At 38.3% G+C, this 14838-nt stretch overlaps 1 protein-coding gene across 1 annotated transcript; it reads right to left on the bottom strand.

Annotated features, from left to right (window-relative positions):
- Nucleotides 1-5504: 5504 nt before the first annotated feature.
- LOC100933548 (cathepsin L1) lies at nt 5505-12579 on the bottom strand. Its single transcript, XM_031937780.1, has 8 exons — nt 12474-12579; nt 8888-9022; nt 8452-8574; nt 8200-8355; nt 7786-8010; nt 6810-6975; nt 6596-6707; nt 5505-5863 (listed from the first exon to the last, which is right to left on the bottom strand). The coding sequence occupies exons 2-8, from the start codon at nt 9011-9013 to the stop codon at nt 5764-5766; spliced, it is 1008 nt and encodes a 335-aa protein (XP_031793640.1). The 5' UTR covers nt 9014-9022; nt 12474-12579; the 3' UTR covers nt 5505-5763.
- Between the last annotated feature and the right edge of the window lie 2259 nt (nt 12580-14838).

Raw genomic sequence — 14838 nt, forward strand, 5'->3', positions numbered from 1 at the left:
AAATGAGGAAACTAAGGTAGACATAGATTAAATGGCTTGCCCCAAAGCTAGTGTCTGAGGCCTCTTTGAATTCAGGTCTTCCTGATCTCGAATCCAAGAAAAGAATAACTATAAAAGAGTTCTTAATTTATTGTAGCAATACTACACATATGGAGTTAGGTTTCAAGGCAAAATCTCTAGGCTAGAATAATTTTGCAATAAAAACAATTAGATCCTGAGAAATGAGAATCAACCTATTTAGTTAGCAAATTTTTATTAAGTGCTTTCTCTGAGTCAGGCACGGTCCTAGGCACTGGGATGTAAGTATAAATAATCAACTAATCTTTGTTCACAAAAAGATAACATTTAAATGGGGGTTACCATAAAAAATATATGAATCATAAGTATAAAATGACCAAATATGTATGCACACACACATATATGTTTTATGTTTTGCACACACACACACACACACACACACACTAGTTAAATATAATTTGAATGAAAGGGCAGTAGCATTTGAAGGAATCAATCAGGAAAGGATCACTAAGAAGATAGTGCTTGAGCTATACCTTAAATAGTCTCCTGGAAAGGGACTTTATTAGGTGGAGCTAAGGAGGACATGCATTCCAGGCATGTCAAAGAGTCAGTGAATAAAATGAAGATGAGAGATCATGTGTGAGAAACAAAATCCTGGATGTGAATGAGAGGTTAATCAAAAGAATTAAAGGAAGATAAAAGGAGAGAAATTAGAGCACTTAGATTGAATTTTTAAAAGACAATGAAAATCTAAAGTTTAGGGTAAAAAATTTAATAAAAATGTTAGACACTTTGAAAAAGAATCTGGCAGAGATAGAACATAAGAAAATAGATTCAATAAGAAATATTAAAACAATGTAAAAGGACAACTTTTTTTTTAAGGCAAGTTCTAACAATTTGTATATGAACTAGAAGGGGAGGAAGAAAGTGAAATGTGATATCTGAAGCAATTATTAGTTGATGCATATCTGTCCCAATTTTTAATAAAAGAAGTGATAACATGTTTTATGGTGAGAATAACAAATTAAAAATTACAACATTGAATGTTATTAATTTCTGATATCATGAAAAATCTCTTAAGATTTACCATAAATTTATAAGGCTAAGAAACATTCTCAATATACAAGTAGTTAAATTATTTACATAAAACAGTTTTTTAAAGGATATTTAAATGAATGATGCTATGAAAAATTGTTCAAAATGCCTAATAATCAGAAAAATATCAATTAAAACAATTCAAGTACCTAGTCACATCTATCTAATGAAAAGCATAGATGGTATGGCTGAAATATTCAATATCAAAAAGGATATGGGAAGACAGGAACTTTGTTTCTCTATGGAAAATTGATCAAAACAGTTTGGAATTATGTAAGAAATTACTATTCATATTCTTTTGATCCTGAAATTCCTCTATTGGAATTATATTCCAAGGAAGTTAATGACAAAAAGCAAAGACCTATAATGCAAAAATATAACTCACTCTATAAACTCCACTGACTCCTTAATTAATTCCAAGATCAAATATAAAGTCCTTTATTTAAAGTTCTTACTACCCACCTCCAGAGGGAAAACTGATGAAGTCGAAGAGGAGAAAATAAAGCAAATTATTTTCACTTTAAGTTTTTCTTGCCGCTTCTTCTTCTTTTTTTTTTTTGCAACATGTTTAATATGGAAAAATATTTGCATTAATATTGAGGTAATGAAGTACAGTCAGATTATTCTTGTACCAGGCTATCAGAATAATGGGGTTAGTCAGTAAATGATGAGGTATGAGGTGATACCCCCAAAATATATTGGGGTTACAGGCCGGTGTCACAAGTCATCCTAAAAGAATTTGTAGCCATAGACTTCCAAATCAAGGGACAAAGATTTTATTGTGCTGCTAAGAGCTGGCTAAACTCCAAGAGGAGTAAGCAAGGAAAGTTTTAGCAATTAACAATGGGAAATACTAGTTCCCTAGTGGAACTCACAATTAACCAGGAAGATGCCATTAAAGGGAAGATGCTAGGAGGTGGACTGAATTCATAGAGAAGTTAGCTATAACAAGGAGAAAGGCATCGTGAGGTAGGAGGCTAACCCGAAAAAGGAGTTAATGAGTATCTGTAGTATGAGCAGATCCTTTATAGGGGAAATATAGCCTCAGAGGTTTGACATAATTTGGCTTTCTGACTGAATATAGTACAGGTGCGGTTTCTAAAGACCTCTACCAGGAGTGAGATGTAATGGAAAGTCCAGTAGAACAAAAGGCCTACTTAAGACTGAGATGACCAATCGGTGCTCCTCCCAGCTTGCCACAGGGAGTAACTAGGTTTCCAGATTTTATTCAGTGATTCAGACATTTTCTGCCAACTCCCAAACTAGCTGCCTAGGACCTCATCAATAGCATATGTTAAAAGCGATAACACATTTCTGGCCTTCACAATGGATGAGAAAGGGGCAGAAGGGAGGGAAAGAATTTGAAACTCAACATTTTTTAAAAACAATAAAGTAAAAAATAAGGCTCTTTCCAACCTTGCCCTTTCCTACCATTCCAATTTTCTCATATCCTTTTCACATACTCTATGGCCCAATTATATACTAAATTAATTGTTCCTCAAACACACCACCTTCATCCCTACCTCAGTGTCTTAATATGGGGTTTTCGCATGCCTGAAATGCTCCTCAATCTTTATTGTCAGTCATTTTTCAGTCCTATATGACTCTTTATGACCTCATTTAGAGCTTTCTTGGCAAAAATACTGGCCTCGTATGTGTCCAATGATTAGAGAATTTCTGAACAAATTACAGTACATAAATGTAATGAATTATTGTCCCATAAGATTTGAAAGTATAAAGAATTCAGCAAATCATGTCAAGACTTGATGCAGACAGAAGAAAGAGCCAAAAGGACAATTATGTACACTAATTACAGAGTAAAAAACTAAAATTAAAAGCCAATACACCTTGGGTAAAATACAGTGTCCCAAAAATCTTAGTGCAATTCACTGCTCTAATGGCTTAAAACTGCACTAAGACATTTGGGATTCCCTGTAAAATGAACAATGAAATTAAAAAACAAAAACAAAAACTTATAAAACCGCAATAGTGCAAAGTGACCTCTTACGAGTTGCATTCACTCTGTGAGGTGGTTTTTAGCTGCAGGAGAGAGTTGGGGAAGTTGTTGGGTGTGTTTGTGGAGTCAAGGTGTCTATTGTGTCAATTAAAGAAATTCTAAGAAGTCAATCATCATGAAAGCCCTCAGGAGTAGAAAGTTTAATTACTTAATAGACTTGGGGAATAAAATAAAATTTCACATCATTAACAAACATCAAAAGATTTAACAATATAAATAACATTATATATATGTATATATAAATGTTACATTTTTTATAAAATGTTTTCCATTTTAAAGTAAGAAATTTGGCATCCTCTATGTGACTGTTTTGTATGAGTGTGAATATTTTAAAGGAATACCCAGTATAAATGTTTCCAGGTGAATCTCTGGAGTCCTAAGAATATGGTTATTGGATATGACATCATTATCAAAAGGTCTGGGTTATCCCATATAATAATGCCCTCGGTTTATCATTTAATAGTGCCCTTGGTTTACCATTTCCTTCTCCAGAGGAATTAAAGCTTAAACATTTAGCGGCTAAGTGCTGCCTAGGTAAACTGATATTAAGGGTCTGAGACCATATTTGAATTCAGGTCTTCCACTTAGCTGTCTCATACATACCAGAGCCAACATGAAAACCAGGTCATTGAGACTCCAGTTCTCCCACTGTACTTCTGCCCATTCCATGACAGAACCAAGGATACATTTATTCGTAAATCAGTTTAGAACTAGAGATCTATCTAATCCCAGAGATTTAATCACTTGTCTAAATCATATTAGTGCATAGCAGAGGCTGTATAGAAGAGCCCAATACTTTTGACTCCACATGTAGGATTTTCTCAACAAAGCCCTGTCATCTCAAACAAGTCACTTTGTGTAGTGGCTTTAATAAATCTGAAGATCTGTAAAAACGAACCAGTTGGAAATGATCATTTCTAAGGTCTAGTTGAGCTCTAAAATTGATGCTTTGCTTGCTCTTCCCCTTCTTCTGGCAGATCACTCTTTTGATTATGCAAACTACTATGACTAGTTTGGTAGAGTGAAATTAAGATCAGAGTTCCAAGACCTGCAAGAATCATTTGTCTAATGGCAGAAACAAAGCATTGACTAATATCTTAACACCTACAAAGATAAGGTGGAAATGGGTTCATGATTTTAGATATCATAAAGGGTGATACTATAAGTAAATCAGAACAAGGGATAATTTTACTTCTCAGAATTGTGCAGAAGGGAGGAATTTATAGCCAAAGAACTAGAGAATATTATGAAATGCAAAATGGATAATTTTCATTACAATAAAATTTTTAAAAATTTTATTGTTATTTACTTATCCCTTCTAGGTCTCCATGCTAACTTGATACTAACAGTGATATTATTTTGATCCTCTTCAAGGACACACAACCAACCCTTTGTAAAATGGGAATAATAAAAAGCACTTCCCTCTGAGGGTGTTGAATCATTTTAGTCCTCTCCTATTCTGTGACCCATTTGGGGTTTTCTTGGCAAAGATCTGGAATGGTTTGCCATTTTCTTCTCCAACTCATATTTTTACATGGGCAAACTGAGGCAAACAGGATTAAGTGACTTGCTGAGGGTCATCCAGCTACTATCTGAGGTTGGGTTAAAATTCAGGTTCTTTTGACAACAGTAGGTCCACTCTTACGAGGTATATCACCTACTGCCTGCTCACAGGATGGTAAGGATCAGATAAGGTAACACTGTTCCTTTATTCTTCATCTACATGCAATACACTGGGGCTTCTGACTTTTCTACCCTGCTTGAATACCTTCCTTGGAACCATTTTCATTTTATTTTTGTCTTGTCTTCCCTAATTAAGGTTGTAAGCTCTCTGAAGGCAGTATCTGTCTTGTTTTACTTTTGTATCTGTAGCACTTAGCCGATTCTTAATGTTTATTGATTAACTGAGTATATTCTATAAAGAGCTTTGCCAACCTTGTAAAGTACTACATAAATATTAATTATGTGGCCATCCAAGATTCATTCCAACATAAAAATAATTATTTTGCACAAAAACTTTTAAGTTATGTCTTGAAAAAATTCTTTGAACTTGTCCTGTATATGTCTATTTACATCAGAAACAGATGGAATTGAGAGAATGAGTCTGTACATTGATTACTATTGGCTCCTGAAAATTGGATAACTTTTCCCACATTTTGCTCTTCAAGAGACTAAAGTAATGCCAAAACCACATCCAAACTTACTGATTTGTACTTAAAACAGTATGTTGTAATAAGCAAGGTACAAAATATTAGATTCAACTTGAGAAACATAGAAGCCACTAACTCCCCAACCTAGAACAAAAAACTAGAAATCTAACTCTTGTCTTTTGTACCAAAATTGAACATGATGAAGGAAATCAGCTCTCTCAAAGTTCATATATAACGAATTAAGGTTTATTTAAAAAGGTAAAGCTTTATACATACAATTTTAAAATGAAAATTTATAAGTCTTTGAATTAAGCAATATTACAAGCTATTTATAACAAAGTAGTGTTTACATTTCACAAATGTAAAAATATCACCCCAAAAAAATTCAAATTACATCTTGGATCCTGGGTGGTTCAAGTATTTTATACTCAACAATACAGGTCAGATCACATCCCTCTGTGAAGCAATCCTTCTTCAATCACTTTATACTTCAGGATAGCTGGCTGCTGTTGCTATTCCACAGTGGTTGTTGTGGTCCCTGGTCATTAAAACGTATCCACGGTCTCCCCACTCCTCACCCCAGCTGAAAAGGAAGTTAAAGTATTAAGTTTCAGGACACCATCTAAAAGTACATTTTTCTTTTAAGGATGTACAGCATTCTGACACCTATTATGATTGAATTTAGAAAATGAAATGGACTTCTTAGAATGCAATGAAAATTGCTGGTGATTATTTTGTTATCATTTAGTTGAATAGCTGTGTCAGACTCTTCATGACCCCATTTGAGGTTTTCTTGGTAACAATACTGGAGTGGTGTGCTATTTTCTTCTTCAGATCATTTTACAGATAAGGAAACCGAGTCAAATGGCGATAAGTGATTTGCCTAGGATCACAAAGCTATTAAGTATCTAAGGTCAAATTTGAACTTAGGTCCTTCTGATTCCAGGGCCAGCAGTGAATCCATTGTGACACCCAGATGCCCTATTTATGACAAGTACTTACTCTATACTTGGAAGACCTATAATAAGTGCTTTTAAGGTTTTCCAAGTATTTTCCTCATAGGATCTTGTGGATCAGTCTGATAATAGTATTAGAACAGTCCAACAAACAAACTAGCCAACAGGAATGTCTAGACATCACTGATCATGGAAACTATGAGGAACCACTGGGGAACTCTCCATCTATCTTGGATCCTAAAAATAAGGCCCTTCCACCCATAATTATCCCATTCTCATTTCACATGATCCTTCAAATGAAGTAACCCAAAATTGGCAACAAGCATGTCAATGACATAGCAGGCAAGAAATAGGTTTACCTGTTCTTGACAATCCAGTATTTCTTGCCATTTTTTCCCTCAACACCAAAGCCCACAACCAGAACGCCATGATCTAGTTCTTCACTACTGCATTCTGGTTCATAATAGACACCTAAGATAAAAAAGTGAAATGTTAATTTGAGATTAACAAAGAAATGACAATAATATGGTTTTAAATGTATCATTAGAGAAATAATGAAGAACAAATGATTACCAGATCGATAGAATTGGAAGGATGAATGTCCTGCATCAATAGCAACAGAGATAGGACCCACAGTTGCCACGGCCTTTGCGAGAGCCCGTTCCACCCCAGCTGGGATGTCCACATATCCAGTGACATTAGCACCAGAACACTGTGAGTTATAGTGACAGGTACCATCCTGTTAAAATGAAACATACAAAAGTTTCAGTTTAATTTTATCAGTGGTGAACATGGGCAATGCTCTTTCTCAGTCCATTTATTAGATAGACAGCTCAAGAAGATCAGCTAGATGTGGGTAGGTAAAGAACTATTTAAAAGACATATTAAAAAGCAGCAGAGAGTAAACCAAGGGCTGGTAACATTCCTACACATCACTCCTAAGTCAATATGCTTCCTGTATCCTGTATAGATGCTAATGCAGGGTTCAGTGACCCCCATTTCTACCATTAAGAGCTTAGTTGTAGCCTAATTCAATTAGACCTAGGTGTGAATCTACTTTTCCACTTGTCAGCAGCAGCTAGCTATTGTGCAATATTGGACTGAATTATTCCTAAGCAAGCAGTTGAGGGAACTAGATGTCAGGAATGCATATGAGTGTAGGGTGCAAAGAAAAGAATGGATTTAGGTTCAGGGTATCTGGGTTCAAATCCAGATTTTGCCATTGCCACTGATTACTGTAGTTGTGATATTGAAGAAGTCATTGTAAATTTAAGATATCTGACTACATGTATGTTGGAGGCAACACCGTAGACATACTTCCTAAGAATCTTATTCAAAAAGATTTCTTCTCAATGACTGTACATATAGTCAAGGCAAATAATTTTAATTGTTAATGTTTCAGATTCAGTGGTAAATTTTGTTTAATTAGGAAAGTTGGTGTTTAAGTTTGCAGTCTCTTCAGGCCTCCTCAACTCCCATTCCCCAAACTGAAATTCTCCTTTTAAATATAGCTAAACCAAAATGATGGGGAAATTCAATAACTGTTTACCTTTCCAACATAGGGATAGGATTCTTCCGTATCAATTCCTCCATTTTTCTTCACATATTCAAAGGCATTATCCATCAAGCCACCCTGACAACCTGAGTTGCCTTGTGCTGTAGAGCAGTCAACCAAATTCTGTTCACTAAGTGAAACAAGTTTTCCCGTTTTATGGAACCATTGGCCTTCAAGGGAACCAGTTGCACTAAATGCCCAACAAGAACCACATTGACCCTGAAAAAGTCAAAAGGAAATCCTGGTTAGTTTACAAGATAAATATTAATTATCTTTTAAAGACAGATCTAAACAGTTTTGAATATGGAAGGGAAATCAGATGTGATCTGAAGTCTATTTAAGAGACTGTTTATCACTCACAAGCTTCAGTGAATTGTATCTGACTTATCTATAGATCAAAGGTAATACCTGATTCTTAACAGGAGTTACATAGCCTTTGTCTCTCCAGTCTACAGATTTAGGGATCTGTACTAAGAGAGGTTCACGAAACAGTCTTCCTTTAGTCCTCCTTTGAACTCTGTGTGTTGAAAAGCCATTCATCACTTGTCTGAATTCTTCATTGGTCTAAAATGAAAAGAAAGGCGATCTAAAATAAGTATATTGGTAGCAAAAGAGAATAACCTGCTCAGTATCAACATCAGAGTGTTACAATACACCCACCATATCACCAAACTTGTTCATTTCCATCTGGAAACTGTGTTTGCCAGCACTGTACTCCAGATTGTGCATTTCAATACTTCTCAAATTCTTCTCCCATGTTGCTCTCCTCCAATCATCTTCATTCTGGAAGCAAATACAAAAATTAAGGTTCAATAAGATTCTGCTCATATTATTACAAATTCAACTATCCTCATTGTCAGTAAAGAAGTTAGCACACAGTTGGGATGGTGATCGCATCCAAATATTGCCATCTCAGAAGGGTTTCCAAGTTCTGATGCTATGGGCATTCTTACCCCTGGGGAAAAGTGGCTATTTTGGGCAAATTAAGCTCTTGTCTGGGCAATAGTTGGCTTCTGGGAAAAGGTCATTTCATTCGTGCACCTTGGACATGTTTTGTTCAATAAAGTGGAGGGGGGAGGAGTAGTTTAAAGGTTACCGCTTCATAAGTTCTTCTATGTTTTGCCTTCCACTGGTACCACTGAGCATCTAAAGTCCGGTCAAGTTTTGGAACAGCAGCTACTATTCCCAAACATAGGGAAACTAAACACAGGTAGAAATTCATGCTTTAAACCTTGAAGGGAAAAAAGGAAGAAAGATACAAATTATGATTTAAAAAATAACCAAGACAAACCAAAAATCCAAGCTCTTTGTTTCTTTGAAAAATAAACACAATTTTCCCAGAGGAAAAATAAAATTCATACATTTATTTATGTGTTAAGTACTTTGTGTGGGATAGGAGTGGAGTGAGGGCAAATACAAAAGATAGTGCTGAGCTAGAATGTTTCAGGAAGTTTAGACATATGTACAAAAAAATAAAAGTTGAAGGATGATTTCAGAAAGGGCTGGAGGGACTTACACGAACTGATGCTGAGTGAAACGAGCAGGACCAGGAGATCATTATATACTTCAACAACAATACTATATATGATGACCAATTCTGATGGACCTGGCCATCCTCAGCAAGGAGATCAACCAAATCATTTCCAATGGAGCAGTAATGAACTGAACCAGCTATGCCCAGAGAAATAACTCTGGGAGATGACTAAAAACCATTACATTGAATTCCCAATCCCTATATTTATGCCCACCTGCATTTTTAATTTCCTTCACAAGCTAATTGTATAATATTTCAGAGTCTGATTCTTTTTGTACAGTAAAATAACAGTTTGGTCATGTATACTTATTGTGTATCTAATTTATATTTTAATATATTTAACATCTACTGGTCATCCTGCCATCTGGGGGAGGGGGTGGAGGATAAGAGGTGAAAAATTGGAACAAGAGGTTTGGCAATTGTTAATGCTGTAAAGTTACCCATACATATAACCTGTAAATAAAAGGCTATTAAATAAAATAAAAAAAGTTGACATTTAGTTCAAAAGAACTAACTGTTCTTAACAACTAAAATTTTAGGACAGTGAATCCCAAATGAAAGCCAAGGAATGACCACAGTGGGTTAGAGTCAGTTAGGCACAATGAATAATGCTTGGCCTAAGGTCAGGAAGAACTGAATTACAATCCTGATGGGACTCTCTGATTGTGGGGCCATAGTCATATCCTAAAAGTGGTTAACACTCTTAGTCTCAGTTTCTTTATCTGGAAAATGGGGATAATAGTACCTACCTCACAACGTTGTGGGAAGGATAAAATGAATAAGGTGCTTTGCTAATCTTAATATGCTACCTATTTAAAAAAAATTATTACCATTATTGTAAACTACTCAGAGGCTGAGGTTAGATCACTCCCTGTGACTGTCAACCCAGAGGGCTTGTTTCTAGTGCACTAATAAATGTTTCCTAAGTAAAGGAAGCTATGAAACTACTGCCAAGCAGCAGTCATTGGGAAATAGGGGAAGGGAGACCTTCCCCTATTGGGGAGCAGTGACCAGTAAAAGATTTTCATTTCTGAGTTCCATAGTATGAGGTATGTGTTAGGAGATAAGCAGATTTTATTACATTATCCTTCTTCAACACATCCATCCCTTTTCCATGTGCTAGTAAAACATACAATAGTATGATAGGTATTATTGTCAAGGATACCATCACTGTCCTTCCAAAGTTCTTGACCTCAGTTACCACCTTTAACTTTCCCTCACTCCACAGTCAATAAGTAGCCAAAGCATTCGTCTCCACAACAGCCTAAATCAGGCTTTAATCATTTCTCCATGGACTTTTTTTTTTTTTTGCAATATAGTCTTCCAACTTATCTCCTTGCCCCAAGTCTTTCTGTATTCAAATCATATCTTCACACAGCAGCCAATTTCATTCTAAAGTGACCATAATGCTCTTATTTACTGTATATTCTAGTGATTCCAGTGTCCCTAGGGCTGTATTTCGTTTTTATTGGATATTTAAAAAAAAAACCTTTTATTTGTGTTTATTAGCACAGTAGTACATAGAGAAATTATAGAAATGTGTACATATATTGGACAAGAGTGCTCACAATTGTTTTTCCTGATAGAGGTGTGTTCTAGCAAAAGTCTGTGGATTACTGCTGTCAAGATATTAAGAGCCTGACTGTGTTCCCGGGCTGAGGCCCAGCAAGCAAATAACAATCCTTTGCAATAAACTTTGGAACAGATGGTCCTGGAGCTCAGGCAACCATCAACAGGTTCGGCCTCGAAGCCCTTCTACGAATGGACTTTTGTCACTAGACAATTTTGGCACACTGCTGCTGTTGTCTCACTGTTACACTACATGGTTTGACTCATTGTCCAGTCACGTGAAAGCAAGGCCCCGGCCGTCTAAGCCATTTCCCTCACTTGGAAATTAAACTTGTTTGAATATTGATCTCTAAGCCAGTTCTGTGCCACTTCAGCCATCCCCAGCTGTCAGACCGACACTGCTTTACTGAGGGCAGGGAATGCTAGATGCTTGGCACAATGCCTGGTATGTAATGTGTACTAAATAAATGTTTTTCTTAAAGCCACTACAACCTTTTTAAACCTTTCCCTAAACCTAAGCTCCAAATGCTAGCCAGAAGCTGATGGAGTGGGAGAGGAGGAAAGCCTTTTCTACAACAGGAATAGCCACCTACAGACTCTCAGATGCTACCAGCCTTGGATCTAAAGACCCACATTCGGAAGGATAAGGAAGCGGGTTACAACTGGTCATCCAAATCTCCCGCAACCAAAAACAACTTATGGCCCGCCTCTCTCCTAACAAGTCCCACCTCTCCGAGTCGGGAAAGGAGGTCACGTGCAGGCATCCATGCGAGCCAGGACCCCCAACACTACCAGGCGGAGGGGACTCGGCCGGATGCCACAAGCCGCCCCTCCCCAGCAGCATCCCCTCCCCCAGTTCCGGGGGGTTTGCAGAACATTCCAAAGGGGGGGCCTTGGAAGAAGTTCTGGGAAGAGGTTGGGAAGGGTACGCTTCCCTAGCCCCTCCATCCCTACCCAAGGGACGAGGACTGAGTTTGCAACCGGGAAAGAAAGAACAGTCCCTGATTAGATCCGGGAAGAGAGTCACAGTTCATCCCAGGACTGGCCACTCCCCATACTCAATTCCATCCAAACAGATGACCCTCCACAACATCCCCTCCTTCTCACTATCTCCTCCCCCGTTAAGTGCGGGCCAAAAAACACACCCCAGACTCCATAAACTGAGGACCCAGCTCCCTTCTCTTCCGTGATAATAGTGATTAAAAATAAAGGCAAACATTCCTTTAACGCTTTTTAAGGTTTGCAGAGAATTTTTATAGTTGTTCCTCCCACTGAAGCTTCAAAATGCTATAATTTGTCCCGATTTCGGAGAGGCTTAGGTAAGGTCACATCGCCTTAAGACTCACCCTCAGTTCAGCAGAATCCTTCCCCCCCCCTTCTCTCCTCCTCCCCCCCACAACTCTGGCCACCCATCGCATATGCAAGCTGCAACAGCAACAACCAACTCTTCCCAGCCACTCATTTTCCCAAGCCCTGGCTCGGTTCTCCTTCCCGTCCAGGAGATGCCCCGGAGCCCAAGGAGTTTGCCTCTCTCGGAGCCCCGGGGGCGCTTCTCCTCTCCCCAAACCTGAGTCCTCACCCGAGCGTCTCAGCAGCGGCAGGAGCGGGAATATCGGGACCTCCGCCTAAACTTGTCGGTCCCGAAGGCTAAATGCTTATCGCGCGGACCTTGTCCTTTATACTAGTGTCCCGGACCGAGCCTGCCTGGTCCCACCTCCCATCGCAGCCATTGGCTCTGCCGCGATGAAGGGGCGGGGCCACTTCTGGGTCAGAGTCTCCGTGGCGCGTGATGCGTCTGTGTCTCAACCTGTCGCGTTTTGCTGTTGCCTAAGGGGTGGAGACGCAGTGGCTTGGGGGGAGGGGAAGGAAGGGGTTGGGCGATCCCGGGAGGCTGGTTTGTTTTATTTTGCTTTTGGAAAGGTAAAGAGACTCAGGACTTCTCCGAAATGGTCTCTGCTAGGCTTGGACCCAGAGAGGAGAAATGGGTGGGAGTAACTAAAAAAAAAAAGAAAAATAGCCTAGTCATCTCTTAATGGTTTGGCAAAAGTGACCCGGATAAACCACTTGTACGTTCGCTTATTCATTTCAACATTTAGAGAATCACGGAGCCAAAGCTGGACGTGATCTTCTACTTCTGTGTTTTATCTATGAAGAAACCGGGGCTCATGGCCAAGGTCAAGCAGCAAATGGCAGCGCTGTGATTCAAATCCAAGCCCTTTATGAAGAGTGAGCCAGAAGATTTACAAGATACACATCTGAGTCCTTAAGGAACTTAGCTGTGAAGGAAAATGATAGCTGTGGGCAGAAAAAATATAACGCGCTGTACTTAATGACATGCACCAGAGAAGTATAGTCAAACTGACCCCGTGGTGAAGTGAGGGGTTGGGCATAGCGTTGGGTCAGAGGCAGACTTCCTTGTACAAGGTGGCATTGGAGTTAATGGGGGATAGAGGGTTTCAACCGACAATATAGTTGGGACGGCATTCGAAGCCTAAGTGGTAGTGTTCCAGATCCATCTTCCTTCACTCATCTTCAGCTGCCCCTTATCTATTGGCTACTGACAGCAAAAGTGCTGGCGTCTCCCTTATCCTCAAAAATCTCTACCTGATTCCTATCAGCTATTCGTCAATATCTCTTCTGTTCCCTTTTGTGGTTAAGCTTGAAAAAGCCAGCTATTCGTCAATATCTCTTCGGTTCCCTTTTGTGGTTAAGCTTGAAAAAGCCATCTATAATTGGTTGCCTCTATTTTCTTTCCTCTTAATTAATTCTTACTCTTTACAGCCTGCACCAGACCTCATCATTGAACTGAAATTGTTCTCTCCAGAGTTGCCAGTGATGTAAACTTATCAAATTGAACGGCCTTTTCATAGTCATTATCCTTCTGGATACCTCAATGTGTATGTAGCCTTTGACACTGTCAGTTACTCTCTTCTTGATACTTTCTAGTTTTTCATGACACAAGGCTTGCTCTTGTTGCTATGTGATGATTCCCCGAGACTTTGTCCTAACTGGTCTTTTTTTTTCTCTTTGCCATTTCATTTAATAATCTCATCACCTCCCATGATTTTAATGTTCTTCTCTATGTAGATCTCTCAAATCAATTTGTCCAGCTCCAACTTCTCTCTTCACTTTCAGTCTTTCATCTCCAACTGCCTTGTAGACATTTTAAACTGGATCCCTTAGACATGTTAAATCTAATGTGTCCCAAACTGAACCCATTTTCTTTCTCCCTAAACCTTCCCCTCTTCCTAAATTCCTTACTACTATCAAGGGTACCATTCTCCCATTCACCCATGCTTAAAACCCATGTGTCACCCTCAACTTCTCTCTCTCATCTCTTATAGTCAGTCAGTCATCAAGTCCTGTCAATTCTGCCTTCACAACATTTCTTATAAATGCCCCCTTCTCTCTTCTGACACTGCCACCATATTGCTTTAGGTACCCATCACCTTAACCTAAGACTATTGAAATAGGTTAATGGTTGGTCTCTCTACTTAGTCTTTCCCCACTTCAATCCATCCTCAATTCAAGCTGCCAGACTGATTTTCTTAAAATGTTGGTCTGACCATATTATCACATTATTTGATAAACTCTACTGACTTCCCACTATACATAGATCAAATATAAAAGCCTGTCTTATAAAAGTTTTAATAACCTGGCCCTTCCCCCTTTTCCAGGTTTCTTAAATCTAATTCTCTCCACATATTCTGTGAACCAGTAATGGTAGCCTCCTTAGTGTTTCTTTTTTTAAATTTTTTTAAATTTTTATTTTTTAATTAAATAACTTTTTATTGACAGAACCCATGCCAGGGTAATTTTTTACAACATTATCCCTTGCACTCACTTCTGTTCCGATTTTTCTCCTCCCTCCCTCCACCCTCTCCCCAAAGATGGCAAGCAGTCCTATACATGTTAAATAGATTATAGTAGATCTTGGATACAAT

This window comes from Sarcophilus harrisii, chromosome 1 (assembly GCF_902635505.1).
Source record: "Sarcophilus harrisii chromosome 1, mSarHar1.11, whole genome shotgun sequence".
NCBI lineage: Eukaryota > Metazoa > Chordata > Mammalia > Dasyuromorphia > Dasyuridae > Sarcophilus > Sarcophilus harrisii.

Excerpts from the sequence above, each read along its gene's own strand:
- LOC100933548 (XM_031937780.1), bottom strand. The coding sequence starts at position 9,013 with ATGAATTTCTACCTGTGTTTAGTTTCCCTATGTTTGGGAATAGTAGCT. Across the intron at positions 8,575-8,887 it reads ATAGAAGAACTTATGAAGCG|AATGAAGATGATTGGAGGAG; the intron begins GTAACCTTTAAA and ends ATTTGCTTCCAG. Across the intron at positions 8,356-8,451 it reads TGAACAAGTTTGGTGATATG|ACCAATGAAGAATTCAGACA; the intron begins GTGGGTGTATTG and ends TTTTCATTTTAG.